Below are 23,469 nucleotides of genomic sequence, written 5' to 3' on the forward strand. Positions count from 1 at the left end.
GGAATATCTGTTAAATCAGTCAACACATGTTCAGCATCACATGGGCTCATTTGGAGATGCTATGATGCAAGCGAGTTGGAACAACATACTACCACAGCACAGCAACAGAGCAGTCCTGCAATGGGGTGGGGTGCTGCCCTGACATCAGGAAGTCTCCGTGCTGGGGGTGAAGGCTGGAAAGGCTGGATCGAGCAGCCAGAGGCCCACAGTGAATGAGACCATTTCAGGGGAGCTGACAGAAGACCCAACCCTGCTTGAGGTTATTTGCTGTTATCAAGAAGCCAGCGCCCAGGACCAAAGTCCACATGTGGAGAAGACGTCCAAGCCTCTGCAGCTTGAGAGCTGAAAGTCCCAGGAATGACAGGCAGAGACTAAAGAAGGCAGGAAAGAGAAAGAGGAGATGGAGGCTGGACAGGAAACATCAGACGCACAGGAGAGCCCAGCCAGGTTCGTGGCCGGAGCCAGCAAGCCCCAGCTCCTGAGCCCTTCTCTGAACTCCCACCCGCACCCCACACACTCATGCATCTCAGTTGCAGACTCTGCTGGCCCAGGACCCACCTTGCAAAATCCTGGTGGTATCCCTTCCTTCCCCTGCCCACCACCTTTTTATGCCTCCCCAACCCAACCCTTGAAGACAGAAAGCCAGGGAAGTTCTGGCTGATGAGGAAACACCTACCTGAAGGAGCAGGGGGCAGGTAAGTGGAGCCCAGGGGTGCTCTCCTGTGAGGTCTCACAGACACTTCAGACCCAAAGGCTTCTGAAATGAAGAAGGGGAAACATTTTATCTAAGGCGGAGCACTGACCGCCTCCCCAGTCTCTAAGGAAGTGGGCACAAGAAGCTCTTTCCAGGGACTTTAGTCCCCAGATCAGTAACTGCAAACAGAAGTGGCTTGTTGGGGGCAGGCATGCCATGTCATCACTGGCAGGGGTGTGGGGGTGGAGGCTGGGCAGCAGCCAGGATGGCCCTCCCTTGAGGCAGGGAGTAGCAGGAGCAGTGGGAAGGGGTGGTGGCAACCAGCCCCAGGCAGAAGGGAACAGCCTCCCGCCTAGACACTCCTTCTCCTCTCACAGCCCAGGGTGTCAGGAGGGAGGAAGGGCCTTTTCCTTAGGGAGACCCACACTCTCACTACCCCTCCATCTCCAGATTGTAGGCAGCTCAGGAAGCAGAGCAACTGGGCCACGTGGCCCGCTGCTAAGAGCAGGAAGACGGCTGCCCTGCGGGAAGATGGCTGCCCCAGGCAGGGCAGAGGAGGAGCCGCACAGGAGCTGGGAATGGGGCGGGCTTGGATGGCAGCCCACAGCCTTGGTCTCTTGGGACAGCTTCAAAGGCAGGTGTCTGAGATCTGTCTGTGGAGACCGGGTGTAGGCGGAGCAGGTGCTGCAGGGGTTAAATACAGAAAAGCATTGCTTTCAAACAGGATGTTTTCTGCCACTTTTAGCTCTTCCCCAGACACGCTCAACACCCCCAGCTGCAGTAGGGTTGACTCTGCTGCCCAGACTCTGGATCTTAGCAGCTGGCTGCGAGGGCCAGCAAGGAGGGATGGGCAGAATAGTATCCTTTCCACTTCCACTCACACCCAGCCCTGCTTGTCCACCTGCAGATGTAGACAGACACACATACACACACACACAAACACACACTTCTTTCCTTCTCTGATGCCAACAGGAGGTGACCCTGGCAAAGGCCTTTAAGTCAGACCCCAGATGGGGTACGTCTAGACCCCAGCTTTTGTCTTTCTTTGGAGAACTCTGTCTTCCAGTGGCCTAAGCAGGGAAAGGGGAGAGCTCAAGGGGCTTCCAAGACCTGGGCCCAGTCCTAGAACTGTGAGCCGGCTGAGGCCACTTGCCACCCCCTCCAGCACTGCCAGCTCCCAGGGAGCATCTGAGGAAAACACTAGTGGACAATGAGCCAAGATAACCTAAGCTGGGCTGGCCCATCCCCCCAAGAAGCATGGGCAGTGGGAGGTGTCTGCTGAGGACAGGCATGCTGCCACGTACCCCCAACCCAGGCCCTCCTTTGCCCCCTCTGCTCCTACTTCCCAAGTCCTTCCCAGCTGACCACGCTCTGCAGGGTTCCTCCTTTGGCCTTATTGATTCCTCAGGCTCCTTTCCTGGTGCTCAGGAAGGTGAGGTGGGGACCAGGTGGATGCAGAAAGGAACACTGCTTTCCTATCCTCAATCCCTGTGGTTTTCAGAGGTCAGAGGTGACATTCAGGTAGACCACCACCCTGGAACTTAAAAAAAATGTTTCTGGAGTATCTACTACATGCCAGGCCTGCTAAGCTCTGCATACATTATTTCATTTAGCCCTCACAACAGTTCTGTGAGGCAGGGAGCAGTCCTACTTGTAGCAAAGCCAAATTTCAGAGCACTCTGAGTGACTTGCCCAGGGTCCCACAGCTAGGCAAGTGGTGGTTCCTGGGGCCAAACGAGGACAGGCTGATTGCAGTGCCCAACTGGGTCCTTTTCCAATGATAATCATCAGAGCAGATGCCTACTGCTCCGCACTGGGCCCTGCTCCATGGTTTTCCTGTGTCCTCACTCACTTCACTCTCACAAGAGCCTCCTCCAGTGGGTACTTTATTGTTCCTATCTTAGGGGTGGAAACTGAGGCGCAGGGAGGGTGATTGTCTTTGGAGCTGGATTTGAATCTAGGTAGCTTAGTTCTGAGTCATTTCTGCAACCCTAAGCCCTGGACACCTTTCACTTCCACCAAGTCAGGAGCAATGCAGAGAACAATCCCCAGGCCATGAGTGAAGAACCTGGGGATTGTTCTTTTCCTTCCAAGGATCCCCAGGCCAAGGGATGGCAGGCCTCAGCCAGGTTCTATCCACTTTCTATCACCTAGCCCCTCTCATCTGGGAAAATCCCATTCAATAGATGGGCCTCTCCTCCTCACTCAACTTTCCAATACTGGAGGGTCCTTTTAGGGGAGATATCCTAGATTCAGCCTCTAAGTCCAAATGCAAGCCTATAGGAAAGTGGGGCAAAGACACAAGGTGGAAAAGAGGACAGGTGGAAAAACTGCTTAATACCTGCCCTCTGCCACGTCACACGCCCACCCCACCAGCAACTCATGTTCTGAGTACACAGAACATCCCACTGCTTTTGCTGGGACCGTCCCCAGAGCAACCCTCTCCTGACCCTGCTTTAGAAATACCAAACCCCCAGCACTGAGCCTCAGAGAAGCAGAGGGGGAGGAGCTCAACTCTGTAGAAAGCCCCTGGCTTCCATCCCTCCAGGGCCTGCATCCCACATCAAAAACTCTGCCTGACCCTGACCCCAGTCCTGACCTTGCCTTAGCAAGAAATGAGAAGATAACATGTTTCCTTCCAGTCACTGAAGCCACAACCATTGCCTTTCCTACACGTCTGCCTGTCAGCCCACACCACAGGCGGCCCCATCTTGCGGCAGCTTCTGTTAAATGGGCATCCCCGGGGCCGTCTCGCTTACGGCAGTCTTACAGGGTGGCAACTGCCAGGTGTCCTGGGCAGAGCCCTGGGAAGACAAAAATCAAAGTCCCTCATGGCTCAGTTTAACTCCACATTGACTGGACCCTCCTAAGGGTGGTAAAGCTGTGTCTCTGAGAAGGACCATGGAGTGGACAAGAAGTCTGACCACTAATGTCTTTTGTAGCTCTGAGAGCATGCAACTCCAAGACTGGAATTCCCGTCATGAGAAGCACTATTTTTTTTTCTTTTGAAGAGACAAGGTCTCCTCTGTTACCCAGGCTACAGTGCAGTTGCACAATCACAGCTCACTGCAGCCTCTAATTCCTGGGCTCAAGCAATCTTCCACCTCAGCTTCTCAAGTAGCTGGGGTTACAGGTGTGAGCCACGCCAGGCAAGAAGACCTTAAATGAGACGAAGCTTTCTCCCTGATCCCTCATTAGCCAGATGAACCACAACATTCATGCCTCAGTGAGTGAGACTCACTCATCCTCAGATGCCAATGAGCAGGAAGGGCACAAAAGATGTGGCCCCTAATCGACCCCAGGAGAGGGGTCCTCTCTCCACCAGGTTGGGACTGGGGTGATCTAAACTGGGCTTTCTAATTGTTGACATTGTTCTAAAGTTCTCACTCCTTCTAGAAAGAAATGGAAAGCTAAGCTATTTCCCCACAGAGTGGGAGACAATTCTTCTTCTTCCTAAAATTGCCACAAACAGAGGCAACAACGTGTTGGGCTTTTCCAGGAGAAGATATGCCTGTGTGTCCGCCAGCCACAACCGCACATGTACTTGTGCGTACACACCCTTGTCTTGCTATTTTTCATTTCATCATCCATTAAACTCTGTCCCATCGAGTGCTGAGCACTGCGTGACCTACCTGACTTTTTGTCATCTATTTATTCTGGTGCATAACTCAGGCATAACAATATCATGGCCAGCTAAGGTGATACCCTCTCTTCCTTCTCCACCATCCCCAACATGTATCCATTTTCTTTGTCAGAACAGTCTCAGTACCTCCCAGAAGAAGCTGAGAGGGAACAGAGTGATAATAATGGGGAGTGGAGAGGGTTTACTGTATAAATAGAACATATCCAAACTACTTCCTGCCCCAACTGTCTCCCCAGCTCCTTCATACACGCATCTTTTAAATATGGGTAAGAATGGTTGGAAATTATTTTCTACAGACCACAATATCCACAGTAAAACCCAATAGATAACATCCAGCTCAGAAAATCTCAAGATTGGAAGGCAACAGCACCACCTAGTCCAATCATCTTAAATTTCTTCTGTAATATTCTAGCCAAACAGTTTTCTAGCCCATGCTTGAATAGTTTTCCTAGTGGAGAACCACCTCCCACGGCAATCCACTCTCTTTGTATGGCTCTATGCTTAGAAAGCTCTGTATCATGCACAGATGGAATAGCCCCCCATAGCTTTCAATGGCTGCTCCTAGATAGCTCTTTGTAGCCATGTTAGACAAAGCTACTAGGCCATTCACACAGGAGCTCTAGAGGAGGGCTTATAGGGGGCCACCATATGGTACCATATGCACATTAGAAAAAGGAGCCCTGGCTGGGCGCGGTGGCTCATGCCTGTAATCCCAGCACTTCGGGAGGCCAAAGTGGGTGGATCACTTGAGGTCAGGAGTTCGAGACCAGCCTGGCTAACATGGCGAAACCCCGTCTCTACTAAAAAAAAAAAAAAAAAAATACAAAATTTAGCCGGCTTTGGTGGTGGGTGCCTGTGATCCCAGCTACTCAGGAGGCTGAGGCGGAAGAATCTCTTGAACCAGGGAGGCAGAGGTTGCAGTGAGCAGAGAACGCACCATTGCACTCCAGCCTGGGCGACAACAGTAAAACTCCGTCTCAAAAAAAAGAAAAAAAAAAAAAAAAAGGAGAAGAAAAGAAAAATTAAAAAGGATCCCTTTTTCTAAGACTCTTAGACTTTTCTAAGACACTAAGCCCTAAGACACTTCACTTCCATCAGTCAGAAAATTATCATAAAAACAGAACACTCAATAATGCTTATGTTGTGAGTGAAGTTGCAGGGGAGAAGCAGCAGAAGATAGCCTGGGTTACACTTAATTTTGATTTAGACTCAAATCAAATTCCCAGGTTTGATCATGATCCCCACAAGAAGAGTGAGTAAGGTGGTAGCACAGACAGTGTCTGCGTTTGTGGCCTGCACCTGGAGAGAACAGCGCCTGTTCTACGGAAAGGGCCCATGGAGCAGTGTGAGTGCTGGGTGTGCTCCCAGCAGGGCTGCCGCCTCCTCTGTCTGCCACTTGGCTCTTTCCAGAGGAGGCTGAGCCCCAGCAATGCAGCTCTAAGAACCTCTAAGAACATTTAAGAGGCTCACCAGTTATGACTGACTGAACGATGGGAAATTCAGTGGCTGATGACACAGTAGTTGTAGGAAGGAGTTTACCTCTGAAGCTTGTTCTTCATTAACACTTTTGGGACTATGTATCACCTTTGAGAACCTGCTAAAAGCCATGGACTGACACCCCCTGCAGTATCAAGGTGTATTAGTCTGTTTTCACAATGCTGATAAAGACATACCTGAGACTGGGAAGAGAAAGAGGTTTAATTGGAATTACAATTCCACATGGCTGGGCAGGCCTCAGTATCATGGCGGAAGGTGAAAGGTACTTCTTACATGGCAGTGGCAAGGGAAAAATGAGGAAGAAGCAAAAGTGGAAACCCCTGCTAAACCCATCAGATCTCATAAGGCTTATTCACTATCATGAGAATAGCGTGGGAAAAACTGGCTCCTATGATTCAACTACCTCCCCCTGGGTCCCTCCCACAACACGTGGGAATTCCGAGGGATACAATTCAAGTTGAGATTTGGTGGGGACTCAGCCAAACCATATCACAGGGCTAGTGGGTCACTCCATGGTAACCAGGCTACATACTCTCATTCACTAAGGCCACTCTGGGGAGCTCTAGCAGCTTCTTGGAGCGTGCAGGACTCAGAGTGGGGAGCCCATGAGGCCTCAGGCAGTGGGGCAGTAGATACATGGCTTACTTAGATAGATTTCCACTTCTTATCAACAATTTTTCCTGCAAGCTGCTTTTTTCCAATGGAAACTCTGCCCTTAGCTTTGTCAACAAGATTTCTGGGCTGATTACTGCTCTCCAGGTAACAGGCAGGCTATGCCCGTCACTGCTGGAGAGTGGCCAGTGACGCATAGGGGACTGGCCCATTTGGAAGCTGCAGTTCAATCTCTCTGGTTTTACAACTGAAGAAACGGAGGCCGTGAAAGTAGAACCATGGGTATTTAGAGGCTGGGATGTGTAGCAGGGAGGGGAAGATGGGGAGAAGTTGGTTAACAAATACCAAATTAAAGCTGGACAGGAAGAATGGATTCTGGTTTTCTGCAACACTGCAGGGTGACTGTGGTTAACTATAATTTACCTTGTATTCCCCAAAAGCTAGGAAAGAAGATTTTGAATGTTCACAACACAAAGAAATGATAAATGTTTGGGGCAATACATAAGCGAATTGCCCTGATTTGATCACTGCACATTGTGTACCCATATTGAAATATCACTCTGTATTCCATATGTACAATTATTATGTGTCAACTACAAATAAAAAGAAAAAATTCTAAGAAAGTCAATAAAAACAAGAGAAGAGAAGTATACTCCCTTACTGTGTGGCCTTGGACATGTCACTTCCTCTTTGATGGCCTCAGTCTCTTCTCAGTCTCCTCTGAGGTAATCAGAGAGGAAGTGACATATCCAGGGCCACACAGTAAGGAAGTGTACTTTCTCACCTCCAGCCTGGCCAAGTCCGTACCCCCAACCGCCTGCCTGAGCAGCTTCAGGGCGAGGATGTGGTGTGGGGTAGGAATGGGCCATGGAAGCTGGTGTGTACTCTCCCTTTGGGGCTGAGAGTTCCCTGTAGGAGGCCTGATGCAGACTGCAGCAGGTCCTCCCAGCATTGACTACATCCTTACAATCAACACAGAGAAACAAAAATGTCGCTAGGATCACCCACATGCTCCTGCCCTACCAACTCCAGCTCCTGGCTTCAGCTCCCGTGGCCAAAGACATGAACAAGGACTCAAGACAGGGAGTACTTTAGAGGAAAGTGGGATATGCCTGGCCTGAGCTTTCTCTACTCCGGGTGGGTCTTCCTGGGACACTAGCATGGGAGTACTTCCCAAGGATATCTGCTACAGGGAAAGGTTGATGAGACAAGGAGGCTATTTGTTCAGTGACTTGGAGACCAAGAAATAGAAACTAGGGCATCCCCAAAGGGAGAGAGTAGGTCCAGCCCTTCTTTGGGGAGACCCAAACTACTGCTAGTGTTAGTGCAGCTGATGGCTAAATGGGATTTTCTCTAAAAACAAAAACAAAAACAAAAAAGCAGCTCAGGACAGCAGGAGAGAGCTGCTTCCAAGCCATTTCCAAGCCCAGCTTCCAGTGTGCCTGCGTGCCTTCCTCCAGGCTAAGCATCTGTCTTAACGCTGGGACCCTCAGCCCGAGTCCACATAGGACTGAGCCACTGTTTTTGTTTTTTTTTTTAATTGCACATCACTCCTTTATTATACTGATCTGGAAAAAGGGTTTACTACAGTTATGCTCAAATGAACACTGGACCCATGTGGCAGGACCAAGCAACTAGAACATGATTCAAAAAATCAGTGAAAGACACACTTGGACAGGACCAAGAGGCAATTCACTGCCACGAAACAAGGCGGGGAGGGATTCTAAAACACACAGCAGGAAGCACTCCTGCTCCTCAGAGGTCAAGGAGCTTATCCCATACTGGTATGAGGAATGGCTTATTTTCTGACGACCACATGTGGGACTATTTCAACTGCCACGAGAAACCCCAGAAAAGTTATTGTTTTGTATTTTATATATATATATATATAATATATAAAATACATATATATAATGCATATATTATTATATTTATATAATATATAATATATATTATATATTATATATAATAATATATAATACATATATATATATATAAAAATCTAACACAAACTAAATTCAGGATTGATCCCAACCTTCTAGAGCCAGCTCCTCCGGGGTCAGGGAGGAAACAGTTGTCACGTCACCATGCGGGTTACATTCATCTTCCACTGGAATGACTAGAGCCCCCAGGCAGTGGCCTGACTGCAGAAGAGCAGAGGACTGGCTCCTGGGGTCAGACAGGCTGTCTTGCTTCTCCTCACTGGTTATGGCTTAGCACGGTTCCTCCCCACAAGTCCTTACTAAACAAAACACTCACAAAAACCCAAGTCACTATCTTTAAACTCTCTTGGATAAGGGGAGCTTTCCCACGGCTTGGACTGAGAACGTGTGCCCTAGAAGTGCTATTCTGACTAGATTGTATGAAGGGAGTGGGTGCAGGAGACAAAATGGCTAAAATGAAAATGGGAGCCACTGGTCCCCATCTACAGCTACAACTCAAGATGTCTACAGATGTGGTCAGTGTGACATGTGCAGGAGGGAGGGGCAGAGGGACGTGATGGGCAGGGAGGGTGCTCCTGGGGACAGTGGCCTGCCCAGGCCTGAGCCACTCTTGCTCAGGCAAACCTCTTTGAGGCCCAACCACCTACCCCTATCCAGGGTGGCCAGGCTTATTTTCCTTATTTTCCTTCTGGGACCAATGTGATCTCTGAATCACGTAGACTCTTCCGCATTGTGTCAAAGGTCAGTATCCAAACCCCAGGTCCTACCAGTTCTGAGATATTTGGGATCCTTGGGATCAGACCCCTTGCCTTTGTCCAGCCACCTGGGCCAGCCTGATGCCCCTGGCCACCTGGCCACTGTTCAGATGCCCCCAGAGCCCATTCCTGTCTCCTCATCTACAAATAGGGACATGATAATACCTGAGTCTCAGGTCTTGTGTGGGGATCAAACAAGCTGATCTCTGAGTAGCCCTCAGAAGGGTGCCTGGCACACCACAAGCCTTATATGTTAACTATTATTATTGGAACTGTACCTGGCTTTAGTATAATCACTGGAGAATCCAGGAAAATGAGAAGAGCTTCAGGCCCGAGAGAGGTGCTGTGAAGGGCAGGATGCCTGCTTCTCAGTCCCAAAAGCTCCACCCCAAACAAACATTGCCCAGAAAGCCACAATTTTCCTGAGCTGGGAAAAAAAACTGACCACCCCACCCACTGTCTGTGGCTTCTAAAACTCTTTCAAAACTTCTTGGGGTGAGGAGAAATGAGTTGTTCTAATCTCTCCCCTAACAATCAGAGAAGCTGAGCTACAAATCTGGACTTTTCCTCCATGTAAAACATAAAGCCTGTGGCTCCCAAGTTGTCACTGATTACCAACCCTTACAGCCATCGTCCTTCCTGTCCCTTCTCACCCAGTGTCACCTCCGTCCCCCACCTCCCCATCATTAAGTGCTGATCCTGTACCTGCATCTGTTCTCACTCTAGTGGGACCTGAAGCTTGACTACCTCCAGGATGCCCCTCTGTCTGTTACCAGGACAGCGGCGGCACCACCACCCACTCCCACCCACCACCACCTGAAGCAGAAAGCAGAACTCAGGAGAAGGCTGAGGTGGGTGCCGAGGGGCTGGAGTCAGGAGGTGGCAGCGAGAACTGTGGAAGCCCTGGCAGAAGAATGGCCCCGCCATGCCCCTTCACCTAGACACGGGGTGGGCTCTGGCTCAGTGGGCCTGGACTCCTGGCTGCCCCAGCTCTTGAAGGCCTGGGAAGGCCATTCACTTATCCTGGGATAGATTCTGAAGCCTGTGTCAGAATCAGGGAAGGATCCCCAGGGTCCTCTGAGATGGGCAGGGCTGGTCTAGCTCTCCACCAGGCAGCTCCGGTCCCGTACACGGCTGATTTGTCCAAACGTATCCTCTCCATCTTCTGGGTTATTAGTGAGGGTGGACACTTCCCCTGTACCGTGTTCACGCAGCTTCTCGGGACCTGGGCCACGTAGGAGGTTCCCACTCACTTTCAAGGGCAGCAGCAGTCACCCCAAGGTGACATGGGCCGCTCCTCTGTTTCTGATTAGAATGACTTCCCCCTAACGAGCTTTTCCAGAGCTGTTTGGTCAGGCTTCTGGCCATCCTTCTGGGTAGGGTCCCTCTTGGGGACACCCCTGGAGGGCCAGGGATAGGATGTGGCAGCATTTCTTCTTGGCCTCACACTGTGGTGGACATGGATTCTGCCTCTGCTGCCTTACCTCTGATAGGGTCCCTGCCTATATTTAAGTGCCAGCCGCATGGAAAGGCCTGTACTGGAAATGAGAGACACAGTGGTGAGCAAGATGTAGACCCTGTCCTCTAGGAGCTTACAGTCTACTGTGGGTTGGGGGGTGGGGATGGGGGACAAACAGGAACCTCCAATTCAGTACGACACATCCTACGATCCAGGTAAGTGCCAGGTCTAGAGGGAGCACATGCAAGAGCCTCTGCCTCATCTTAGTGAGAAAAGAGAAAAGAAGGCTCTTTGGAGGCAGTCCCCTCTCAACCTCTCCAAGGAGACAGGAAGGAGCAGAGGAGTTTAATGTGGTAGTGGTAAGAGGAGTAAGGAGCACTCTAGGCAGAGGATACTGCACATGCAAAAGCTGAGAACGAAAGGGAAAGAACATGTTTGGGACAGAGAAACTCATTCAATACGGCTGGAGAGAGGGAGAAGGTGCCAGGAAGAGACATAATAACTGGCCACACTCATGTCAAAGGCCTGTAGGAAGTACATTCCACTCTTTTTTCTGTTTCTTCAAGTTAAACCCAGTGAGTCTTGAATATCAGGAATTTTTAATTATTGCCATGATTTATTGAAACTGAAGACTTTCAGACCCCATTCAGATCCCCATTCCAACCTGAATCCACCTTGAGGGTTGTGACAACAGAGCCTCTCTCATTGTTTCATTGAGAGGTTAGCTATGCACAGGCCTCTTCTGCAGCACAGCTGAAGTCCCAGCCTGGGTACACACAACGCCACTGTCCCCCACAGTCCTTCGGGGAGATCCTTAACCCTGAGAAGAATAGGACCATCCGCAGTCGAGCTAGAAGGGAGAGGTAAAGGAGAGACCTAAAAAATTCAGTCTAGCTGAATAGAAAAAAAAAAAGGTTTTGTGGGAGAAAATCAAAAGAAAGAACAAATGATTCAATAAGGGCAGATGGAAGGGAGGTTAGTGAATGACTCAGCTGCCATATCACTAGTGCAATCCTTACTTAATTCCTCAGTCTGTGCAGGGTGGTCAGATATGGTTGATGGGCACAGAGAGAGGTGAGTTGCCCACAGCCGCAGGATCCCCAAACCTGCCTCCACCAGTCTACTCAGCCCACTCAGCCCACTCTGCTCTGGTCAACAAAGTCACTTGCTCATTGCCAGGAATTTGTCTAAGGAAGGGCATCAGGCAAAATACACGATGCTCACAAACAACACGCACCACAGACGTGTGTGGAGCATCTCATATGCAGATAGGCACATGCCAGTCCATATCCTGAGTCTGGCTGTCCAAACTCACTGCTGGCCAACATGACACAAGCCTTGCCTTACCCTCAGAGCTATAATGGAAGATAACCCCCTTGGTTCAACGTTTCAGGCCAAATATCAGAATCTGTCTGGAGTTTTCTTCCCCAGGGCCACAAAGTGATAGGAAACAGCTGTCTCTGTTCTAACCCTTGAATCCTCACCAAGCTATGATTCCCCTTCCCCAGCCCTACCCATTGGTCATCTCCCTCTTCTTTGTTTTTCTTTGGTAGCCAGGGGGCAAAGACAGAACAGATTTAAACCACAGGGTACTTTCCAAAAATGCTGCCCAAGGACAGAGGAAGAACTAAACTCAGGGTCCCTAGAGGAACAACCTCTTTCCCTAGAGGAGCAACTTCTTTCCCTCCTGGTGGTCAGCTGTCTGCAGCCCCCAAGCTGCCCTGAGCCAGGCCTGCTGCCCACCGGACCTCTGAACCAGCTGGCAGAAGTTCCACTCCCTGCACTCAATACTCTTTCTGGCAGAGGCAAACATCTCTCAGGAAGGAATCTGATGGACTAGCTCAGAAACTAGGTTCAATTAAAAGACTTGTGGGTGAAACCCCATTTCCTCTGACTGGGCTGGGCCCCACTAGGTCAGCTGGAGTTGCTTCCAGGTGGGCTGCAGACAGGTAGCATCCTAGGGAGGATGTCAGTGGTCGTGGTCCATCTCCGCCCCTGGGTGAGATGGCTACTGCTTCCCTTCACTCCCCCGCCCTTACTTTTTCCAGAACTCCTCCTGACCTGAAAAATAATTCTGCAGCTAGGCTGGTCAGTAGCCCAGGATTGAAGTTTAACAGAGATGAAAATAATTCCCTCAGTGAGTTAGTTTCTGCCCAGCTTTTGGAACAATAGCTCAGAGTGACAGGCAGGGTTGCGTGGGGGAGGCTGGCCTTGGGCCACTAACTGGAGCCACTATCCATTTAGGGCCCTTCCCATGTCCACTCCCTCACTCTTGCTGGCACCAGATTTTGTAGAGGTGGGACCCTAGTCAAGGGCTCAGACTAACTGCCTGCCACACCTGCCTCCACCTGTGGATCCACATGGGGCATGAGGGCGGCAGGACAGAGAAGGCCTGCGGGAGCCAGGAGTTTCCATCCTCCATGGCTACAACTCTTACAGAATGCAAGGAAGAAGGAGAAAACACTGCTACTTTACCAAGCCTCCAAAAGGAGATTCTATAAGACTGTTGTGTCAGCTGAGATAAATATTTCAAATGTGTTATAAAAATTGTTACACTCTAAAATTACACTCTATAAAAATACTAGCTATTGCATTACTATTATTTTTCCAGGTATTTAAGAATAGGAGAGGAGGAGGAATAAATTCAGGTAAAAAGGGGAAGGCTGTGAAAAAACACCTAGAACAATTGCATGGAGCATGATCCATTCATTTGTTGTCTACCAAGCCCATCCCCAAACTTTCTCCTTTTTTTTTTTTTTTTTTTTTTTTTTTTTTGCCTTAAGACCCTATCCTCTGTTAGTTTCCTTTTGATTTTTCTCACACAACTTTTCTTCTAATACCTATGGGGAAATACCTTCCTGAGAAGACAGAGTATGGGAGGGAGAGAAGGAGGAGGAGAGAAAGGAAAGGAGGGGAATGTATTCTTGGAATATCTTATTCTGAAAGCTTTCTTTCTAACTCACAAGGAAGAAACACTCTGTATTATAAAGCTATTATCACATGCTGGGAGGGGTACCTTCTAGTACTTTAGTAAGGAATTCTACAAGAACAGGGTTTTTCCCATCCCACTCTATAACATTTACCTGTTAAAAAAAACTACCACAGGACGCAGTGGAGCCTGCAGGGCAGACCTGACTGTGATGTGTGCTGTTTGCCACCCGTCCTCCCCCATCACCAACAGTGATTACACATTTCATTTTTTTTTAATTGGCTGTCAATGTTTTAGAAATCAAGAGGTTACATTTTTGAAAAAAAATCTGAATGTCCAGCTTTCTATGAAAAAGTCGGATAATCTGGCCATACCAGGCTGAAGTTCCTGCTGGAAGCCTGCTGGGCCGAGAGGGGCTGCTCCCATCAACAAGCGTGTGCTCTCCAGTCCATCTCACGGGGTCTGCATCCCTCCAGCCTCACTCATGACCCACCTGGCCCTGGCCCCCTGACCAGCGCACACTGACAGAAGAGCTCACGGTTAGAAGTGCAGGCTCTGGAGGCAGCTGGCCTGGGTGTGCCCAACCCTGAATTCTCCCTACCACTAGCTGTGCAACAAGAACTAATGAAATGCATTCTCTAAGCTTCTGCTTCCTCGCCTGTGAAATGAGAAAAATAATACCACCTACTGCATAGTCTGTGAGGAGTCCATGAGAAAATCGCATCAAGTGCTCAGCATAGTGCCTGGCATGTAGTACCTGCTCAGTAAATGTTAGTGCTTATTATTGTGCACAATTACTGCAATGACTAAGGAGAATTCATCTGAGTTGCAGCCCAGTTTTTGAAGATGATTTAACGACACAAAGCAATTGCCCTTCAACCCTCCTTTCTTGCTCAGGCACCCGGTCTACAGACAAAACCATCTAGTGAGTATATCTGTGACATGTTAGTTATTGTGTGGAGCAGGGGCACTTCAGAGACAGGATTCAGATCTGTTCTCGGGGCTCGGAGTAGAGTAGGGGGAATGGACGATGACAGCACTGACAGGTGGAGTTACGCACAGAGCTCTCCCCACAAGCCCTGCCCAGGACCACGCAGGAGCTTGACATTCAGGAGGACCTGGGGGTGAGTCTGACTCTTTTCTCCTTCTCCTTCTAGGCTCCAAACCTTTCGGGGGGCTTTGCTAAAAGACACCCAACCTCGAATTAGTTCCAGTCCATTTCCAGTTTCCCAGGCTGTGCACTTGGTTTCAACAAAGCCGGTCAGACGTCAAATGGAGTTCATTATAAAGGAATTTTACCTGAGGCAGCCCCTCCCCCACTTCTTAACATCATGGCACCCAAGATATGGGTGTGCTTGCCAAAGACGCTGGGCCGAAGTCACTTCCTGCCCCTGGCAGAAGTCCGGAAATTCAGAGCCATTTGGAACAAAGAACTCTGCCCCGAAGGTGTTTTCCAGCTTCTCCCTGGCCAGATTGGAACTGCCCCATTCACCTTCGTACCACCTGCTGTGTTTTTTCCATCCCTCCTAGACAGGAAGGGGAGGAGGGAATGACCAGGACACTGCAGGAAAGGCAGTGCACAAGTAAGGAAGAGAACATGCATTCTGGACTTAAGCCTGAATTTAAATTCTGGTTCTGATTTAGTAGCTTAATGTCTTTGGGCAAGGAATTTAGCCTCTTAATCTCTATGAACCTTGGTTTCCTCTTCTATAAAATGGGTATAATTTTACCAGCCTCACAGGATTATTGAGAGGCATAAATGAGAAAATGCATGAAAAGCACTGAACATAGTACCTGGAACGTAGTGAGTTATAATAACCATTGGTTATTATGATTGTCAGCTATTACATAATATGGTAACCTCACAAGGGTCAAAGGTTGGTATAGAAAGAGACACTGGGTGGAGCTGGGGTGGAGGGATGGCTGGAGAAGGTAGAGCCCTGTCCGTGATCCCAGCACAGGCCTGGGAGCCAAGGTGAGGCCCAGGGCAGAAGCACCTGCCTGCCCGGAGCTGACAGGCACAGACTGGATAGGTAATTACAAAGTTGAGGGCTGAGGTGGCCCATGCAACTGTCCAGCCAGCCACATTCCTTTGTCCCATGGGTGGCTGGGTGGTGAGTATCTGGCTGTTTATGTGGCTACCAGGATGGTGAGTGTAGTTAACACCTCTTTTCCCCAGTAGTCCCAGCAGGCTATTCGACCTTCAAAGGGAAAGGGATTCTCTACAGGCATTTGCCTCCTTTCCCTGTGGCATCGCCTCTGTTCCCTCCACCCCAACCCTCCAGCTACCCCTTGCTTCTCAGGTTAAACAAGTCAAAAGGCCAAAGAACAAGGCCAGACTCTGAAGAGATGGCCAGTAGAGACTAATAAACTTCACCGCATCTCACTGGAGCCCTTAAATGATCAAGAAGCCCAGGACAGACGTGAATCCCTCACTGCCCCAGCCCTGTGTGCTTTGATTAGCCAGCAAACTCGTGGTTCTCATACTTCCATGTCCTTTTCTCAAAACTGATGCCCAAGGAAAATATATATTCCTCCCCAGGTATTAATTGAGCACATAGTATGGGCTCACTGCTGACACCAGGCTTTTGGTTGAACTGAGGAGACCACCAAGTGTTTGGGAGGATGTAGAACCATGGGATCCCTCAAGCACTGCTGGTGGAAGCCCAGAGAGGAAGGGCTGCAACTGTACTTAGAGGCCCAGCACAGAGCTCTCAGAGTCAGGCTTTGGCATGTATGTGCTTACCTGTACACAGTGCAGCAGACAGGCACACACATGAGCCAGAAATTGGGTCCCTAGGTCATGAACAATACAACTATTATAGCTAATCATTATAACTGTAGAAACTCATCTAATACAACTTTTTCATTTAAGAAATGAAGCCTATATCAAGTGTTGAAAAGGATGGAGAACAATGGAAACTTTCATCCACTGCTGGAAGTGTTTTTTGGGACAACCACTGTGGAAAGTTGTCTGGCACCCTATAGCAATGCTGAACATAGAATTCCATGGGAGGCAGCAATTCCAACCCTAGGTATGTGCCCTACAGAAATTCTTGTGAGTTTCTCATGAACCAGAAGACAAGTATAATGTGTACACCCCTAGAAGTACTGTCCTATTGTAATAGCTCAACTGGAAACAACCCAAATGTCCATCAGTGAGAGGAGGATATACAAATCGTGGTGTATTTTTCCAATGGAATACTACACAGTAGTGCAAACCCATGAACTGCAGTGGTGTGCATTGACATGGATGAACCTCAGAAAACTCATTGACTCAAAGAAGAGTACATCAAAGAGAACACACAGGTATGTGAACTTCAAAGCCATGTAAAATGAAACAACATAGTGTTTTGTAAAATCTACATAGATGATAACTTACAAAGAAAAGCAAGGAAACAACTGAAATTCACTTTGGGGTGGGGAGTAAGGAAGGGGAATGCAAATGGGGAGAGGCAGAGGGGGCTTTTAAGGTGCTGTGAATGCTCCACTCTTAACTTAGGTGGTAGGTACAGGGTATAGGATTCTTTAATCTATACATAAACATATAATCTTGTGTATGTGATATATCACAGTTTTTAAAAATGAACAAAAAGGAATTGAAGAACCCAAGTTGTGGAGAAGCTAAGTAACCTTCACAAGCTCCTCAGCTAACAAATGACAGAGAAACCAATTTGCCAAATCGGAGTTTAGTCAGGTGCCAGGACAGCCATTCCTGAGTTCTAAACAGGCCTCTCACAAGGACAGGCTTCTGGGCTAGAAATTTTGAAAAGAAGTGCAAGAGTCTCTTTTTTCCCCACTGTTAAATTCCCAGTGTCTTGACTAGTACCTGGCACACAGTAGGTTCTTGGCCCATATCTACTGAATATACATGCCTTTCAAGGGCCTACTGTGTGCCAGGCACTTGACTTACATCATCTAATCCACACACAGTCCTACAAGGGAGCTATTACTATACCCAATTTACAGGTAAGGACACTGAGATTTGGACAGATTAGAAACTTGCCCAAGGTCACAAGCTACAAAGTGACCTTGCCAAGATTTGAACCCAAGAGTCTAACTCAGACCCTGTGTTTCTCCTGTTCTGCCAAGCCACTAGCTTCTAACAGCACTACCTAAAATTTTAGTCATCTATCAAGGAACCCTGGGACCCACAGGTGGTGGGGCAGGCTGAGCATTTTCTCTTCCTGCAACCTCTGTCTCCAGGCTCTGACAGAGTGGTTTGTATGGCCAGGCCCAGGGCTGGCAAGCCGTGTGAAGCAGTGGTTACAGGCTGACTCTGCAGCCCTGGGCAGGTGACTGCATCTCTTTAGACCTTGGTTTCCCCACTATGCCTGCTAGAGAGAATAACCGTACTTACCCCAAAGAGAAGCTATGAGGATTGAGGGAGACAAGCAAAGCAATCTGCACAGGGCCTGGCATGAGGCTATCAGAGGAAGCTAGAGTCCCTTTCTCCTTCCAGCTGGGCTAGGTTCAGGAGTTCCTTAAGGGATAGCCAGGAGAGGGAAAGGTAGGCAAAGTGAGAATAGCTCCCCATTGGCCAATGGGACAATCAGCACATAGTAGGCTTTCAATAAAGAGGCCTGTTTGAAAGATTGTTTCCTATTTGCCTTCCAGACTGTTAGAGTCATATTTGATTCCATGCAATTTCTCTGCACAATCCTACCTTTCTTGGGTTCTTGTTCTTAACCTGAGTAAGGTGCCCGAGACTGCCAGAGAGTCATGAAGATCTAAAAGTGCTGGCAGAGGGAGCCTCCTTCTGAGAGGCCACTGTCCCCAGAGTAACCTTTGGGCAGTCCAAGCCTGTTCTCAGGTCAACTTGTTCAAACTAGTTAGTACATCTAACCCTGCAGCTCACAAACATTTACTGCAGGTCTGTAATGTGCAAGACAGGGGACTAAGTGCCCTGTGGCCATCCCATGAATGCAGAGGTGGGAGAGTTCCATGCAGGTTAAGAGCATGGGCTTCTCAAAACCTGAGAGGGAGTTGTGGGTTTCCTCCTCACAGGCTATGACAGCTTGGCATGTTGATTAATCTCACGGAGACTCCATTTCCTCATTTGTAAAGGGAACATAACTGGTTCCTACCTCACAAGACCTAGTGATAGGTCTGGGAGGCACGTAGCACAGCACCTGTTAACAAGTGAGTGCTCAGTAAATAGCTGAAGCTACAACTCCAGTACCAGCAGGTGGCACACACTGGATGTGTCACCAGCAAAGCCTTGGGCCTCATGGGTATTCCACAGTGCCTGGAATGTCCCACCTTGCATAACACCTCCAAGCTTCAGGTTGTCATCAGAAGGCCAGTGAGAGCCAGCAGCTTCTCAGGAACCAACTATCGAGTCTGCCCAGACTCCACTTTCCCGTGGGTGCAGCTGCCCACACCCTGCTCAGGACCAGGACTCTCCCCTGTGCAGAATGAGGACTTTGTATGGCATCTGGTTCTGGGAACACTGCTTAGTCTATTCCTTGGCACAGGACCTGCAGGGCAGGTTTGCAAAAGCATGACACACATTCCGACTCACAGAGTACTGACTGCTTTTGCCTTCCACTCCTGCTATTTACCGACCAGACACCCCCATCCTCCTCCAGCCATCCTTGGGGTGGGAGGTCTCACCACCTCCCTTCCCCACAAGTCACTTAAAAGACATGACTTCCCAAGAGATCTTCACTTGCCCTTTTCATTTGTTGGCAATGAGAATGACTTCCTTCCTGGAAGAGTAACTGAGAGTCACTACACGGTCATCGTGGCAGCTCTGCTCCCTCCATGCCTATGCCCGATCACCCACAGGCTGGACCTCTGGGGAGCCCACCCTTTGCATCTGGACCATGAGGATCCAGGACCCAGAAGGCAGGACAGTTTCTCTTCCACATGTTGCCACAGCAGGATGCAGGCACTGCCATCAGTGCCTGTCACTTGGATTGAGCAAGAACAGCCTGTCCCCACCCTGGACCATTTCCCCAATAGTCAGACCAGACCAAAGAGGTAAACTCTAGCGTCTTTCGGAACTGACTCTGTCTCCTGCGACACAGCTTCTCCCTGGCTTTGGCCTCCACTTTGCTTATCATTTCCCCAGAACCCGATTACAAGTGACCTATGTCCTTTATCAGAGTGGGCAAGGTTTGCCTACCCTTGCCTTCCTGGCTGCTTACCTGCTTTACAGCCAGACTTTCTGTGGGATAGTGTGGTCCCCAGAGGTCTGGGAAGCTGGATGAGCAAAATGAGGAGGCTGCAGATACGGAGGAAGAGGGAAGAGGAAACGTGAGGCCCAGTCTTGGCTCCACTATGAACCCCAATTTCCCCAGGGGAAGCTGAAGAGGAGTTGGCAGACCTTCCTGTCCCTGTCTGAGGTTGGGGTGGGGCAGGAAAACCAAAGGTGAGGGCAGTCACAAGTCAAGGGTGAAGGGAAGTCACACGAGTGGTGGGATGGGTCGCAGGACAGGGTGGCCGGGAGCAGTGCTGCCCTCAGGGAAAAGACGAGAATTGGCTGATAACACCAGGGAGCAGGCTAGGGTGTTGGGGGCTGTCCTCAGAATTAAGCTATCCCTGTTTTCCCTTAAGCATTAAGCCTCCCCCAACCTCATCATCCCCTCATCACTGCTGTGACCTCTGCTGAGTTTGGAGTGATGATCACTAGGGTGATTAATATTCCATTTTTCCCTGGAGAGTTTGGGTTTATGACCATTGTCCTGGTATAACCATGCATGGAATCCCGTTTCACTCTCAGAAGTATCCCAGTTTGCAAGATACATTACACAGGCACTCTTTCTAGCATATCCAGGAGGGCACTGACACAGGAAAAGGTTAGGGACAAATCAGAGGGAAGCAAAACAACAAGCAAGGCCTTGGAGGCCCAGAGTGGCAGCCAGGTTGGCTTCAGCCCAGCTGGATCCTCTCAGAACTGGACAATAGTGGAGGGAGAGCCTGAGAACTGCTGCCCACCCTGGGACTCAAACTGTTTTGGAGTCAGGGGCCTGGTCTGGTGGGTTCTGCTTCCTGCTATCCCTCAGAGGGCCTGGAGTCACGCTGGGCACACAAGAGGCTCTTAATCAAATCTGGTCAATTCCTCACTTCCCTCTACCTGCATCCAAAACAGAATTGGACAAATGGAAGCTGGAGCCCTGTCATTCTTTATTCAACAACACACCAAATATCATCTAGGTGGTCCTCCTGTCTCTAGCTCTCTGGCCCCTAGGACCTGACTGCTGCATAGGCAACAGCAAGTTTCTAGCAGAGGTTCCAGATGCCTATCCCAGCCAGGACAGCGGTGCCTCTTTAGGATGTGGGGTAAGGAATGAAACAATGGGAACTCCATTTCCTGTCTTAGATAACCACCTGATGTAGTAGCCACCTGATGTAGCCCACACGGCCCCAGGCCTTTCTCCATTCACAGCCTGGGCTTTGGACACCTGCCATCTGTTCTGGGGGTAGAGTGTAGGGGTCCAGGAGGTCCTCTTGGAGCTTCCTCTGGGGCTTAGTTACAAAAGAGATCAGTTCTGAGGTCAAATAGGGGAAGAATACTGAGAAACCATAAACACAAATTATCAGGGCACCCCAAACAGCACCCGACCTTCCATAATGTTTATACAAACAAAGTCTGATGGCCTCTGCCGAAAGAGGAGCAAAGGGTTGGGAAGGCTTTCTAACTGTCATTTTTTTCCCTCCTTTCTTACCCCATTTTCTAGTTTCTCCTTTAGCTTGGTAAGGGTCCAAGATACAGCTGATCAGGACCAGCCAAACCCAAAGCCATGGGACCCAGCCAGAGCATAGACTGTGAATTCCCCAGCTTTTTGCAGTTTGAGTCAGCCCCGCAGCTGGATTGGCCTCCCAGGACTCTTCTCAAATAGGTCCAGAGAGGCTACTGAGTGGGGGCCACGGACTCTGTAGGGAGGGCTACTTCTGTTCAACGATCTCTAGCACCCAAAACAAAAGCCAGGGAGAAATGTGCAGTTTTACTACCTTCTGGTCTGGCTGCATGACAGCCCTGAGACTGTTTCAGAAAGACTCACAGTTCCCTCCAGCACTTGGACAGGGAAGGGACGGCAGGTCTCTCAACACACAGCACTCTCAGCCCATAGAATTGAGGCTCCAATGTTCAGATAATCCATCTCTACCCCAGCAAATCACCCTCACTCCCTAGCCTGGGTTAAAGCCTTCTTTGCCAACACCATGACTTCTCTGGCCCCAGACTTTCTCAATTTCTTTTGCTCACCCCCTTCACTAGCAGAGATGGGCCGCTAATGAGACCACTAGGCAGAAATGGAAGGAAGCGCTGGAAAAGCCTGCAGTGCTGGGATGCACCTCCTTATCCTAGGAGAAAGATGAAATGTAGATTTATCATAAAGCCACTATCCCTTCACAGTCACCTCCTGCTAGAATCATCCCATAGCCATTCCATAAGCACTGCTGTGTTGGGTATCTGAGCCCCTGCCCATGAGGAAGACCACCTTCCAGCAGGGAGCTGGAGCAGAGCTGAACTCTGCCCAGGAGAGCTTCTGCAATGCTCAGAAAATGCCTGCCCAACTGCTTGCCTGGGCTCTGGCCCCTTTGGCTGCAACTGAGCCCAGACAGGAGGCTGACTCACTCACCGCATGCATAGAGGAGTAGGAGGAACAAGAGGAGGAGGAGGAGGAGGAGGAGGAGGAGGAGGAGGAGGAGGAGAAACTGTGAGAAGGGCCTGGGCTTGGAGACCCAAGGCTCCCCCAGCCCAGGCTAGGTCTCAGACTCTGGTCCCTGGGCGAAGAGAAGGAGGGGCAGTTGTACACTGGCCCTGGAGACCACAGGCTGTTCCCTCCTAGATACTTCTGAATCTTCCTCACCACCACCCACAGATCCAGGGCACCTCACTTTTCAAACAGAAACTACTCCTTGAGCCCCTTCCTCATTTAAATGCTTGCCCCTGAGTTCCTCTGAACATGTATTGACAGGCTCTCCTGAAAAAAATAGGGCCAATCAGGTCTAAACTCATTGGTAGTTCAAAGAAAAGTAAAAAAAAAAAAAATTACTTAAAAGACCCAACTCCACCACCGCAGGTGAGCATACCTGGGTCCTGTAAGATAATGAATAAGGCTACACACCCTCCACTCCAGCAGTTCTGAGCACCATCGACAGCCAATCGCTCCTTTTCTTATTCCTCCACTCCATGCCAAGGCGCCCCGACAGAGGAAGGAAACAAATGCTTCTTGTTGCCCAAGTGCTGAGCACTGTGTTAGCGGAGCATTTCTCCTTTAAGCCGCTTAAGCACCGAGGATGTCGCCGATCCCCTCGCCAGCCTGGCACGAACTTCAGCTTTCTCAAACTTCAGTGCCCCTTAGTGTCCCAGCCTCATGGCACGACAGCCCGGACCTCAGTAGCCAAGTTTACCGCTGCGACTTAGACTCTAATGCTAGCACCCGGGCGCTCAGGCCCCGGTATCCCCGACGCCCCGACCCCGAGTCCCTATCCTGAGACCCCCTTCCCCGCTGCTCCCGGGTCCGCACCTGGTCCGGCCGGCGGGTGGACAAGCTGTTCCGCGCTCCCGGCGCACACGGCTCGGCTGCCGCCTTTTGACAAGCAGAGACAGCCCAGCACCTGGCCCCGCCTCTCGATCAGGCCCCGCCCCGCCCCTCCGCCCCTCCCACAGGTCCAGTCCTCTCTTGCCAGCAGCTCCGTTGGCGCTGCAACCATCTTGACTTGGAATCAACCACCCTATAGGCCACGCTGTAGCCTTAGAGACTACCTCGTGAAACTTTCATCGACCGTCGCACATAGGGCAAGGCACGCTTCTGCCCTCTGTGGGACAGAGTTGTCAATGATTATAGGTGCGGATCCCCGCTTCGGCCTGCGTTAATCGGGGATGCAGCCCCCCACCCTTCCTGCCGTGGTTCTACCCAGCCTGCTGCGGACGCCTGAGCCAGGTGCGTCACCCCCACCTGGGCTGACCAGGCCAGGACTTCGT

At 49.9% G+C, this 23,469-nt stretch overlaps 1 protein-coding gene across 2 annotated transcripts in view; it reads right to left on the reverse strand.

Annotated features, from left to right (window-relative positions):
- Positions 1-23,111, reverse strand: part of VDR (vitamin D receptor) — a 63,002-nt gene extending 39,891 nt beyond the window's left edge. The window contains exons 1-2 of one of the 2 annotated variants that reach the window (XM_054443072.2): positions 23,012-23,111; positions 677-757 (exon numbers count right to left, since the gene is read on the reverse strand). Coding sequence is in view for 1 of the 2 variants with exons in the window: in XM_054443071.2 (XP_054299046.1) it covers positions 677-757; positions 22,610-22,676 (148 nt within the window). In the remaining variant the exon portion in view is untranslated. Of the gene's footprint in view, positions 1-676; positions 758-22,609 lie in introns of both variants that reach the window. The other variant, XM_054443071.2, reaches the window with a different exon arrangement.
- Positions 23,112-23,469: the final 358 nt, after the last annotated feature.

This window comes from Pongo pygmaeus, chromosome 10 (genome assembly GCF_028885625.2).
Source record: "Pongo pygmaeus isolate AG05252 chromosome 10, NHGRI_mPonPyg2-v2.0_pri, whole genome shotgun sequence".
Taxonomy (NCBI): Eukaryota; Metazoa; Chordata; class Mammalia; order Primates; family Hominidae; genus Pongo; species Pongo pygmaeus.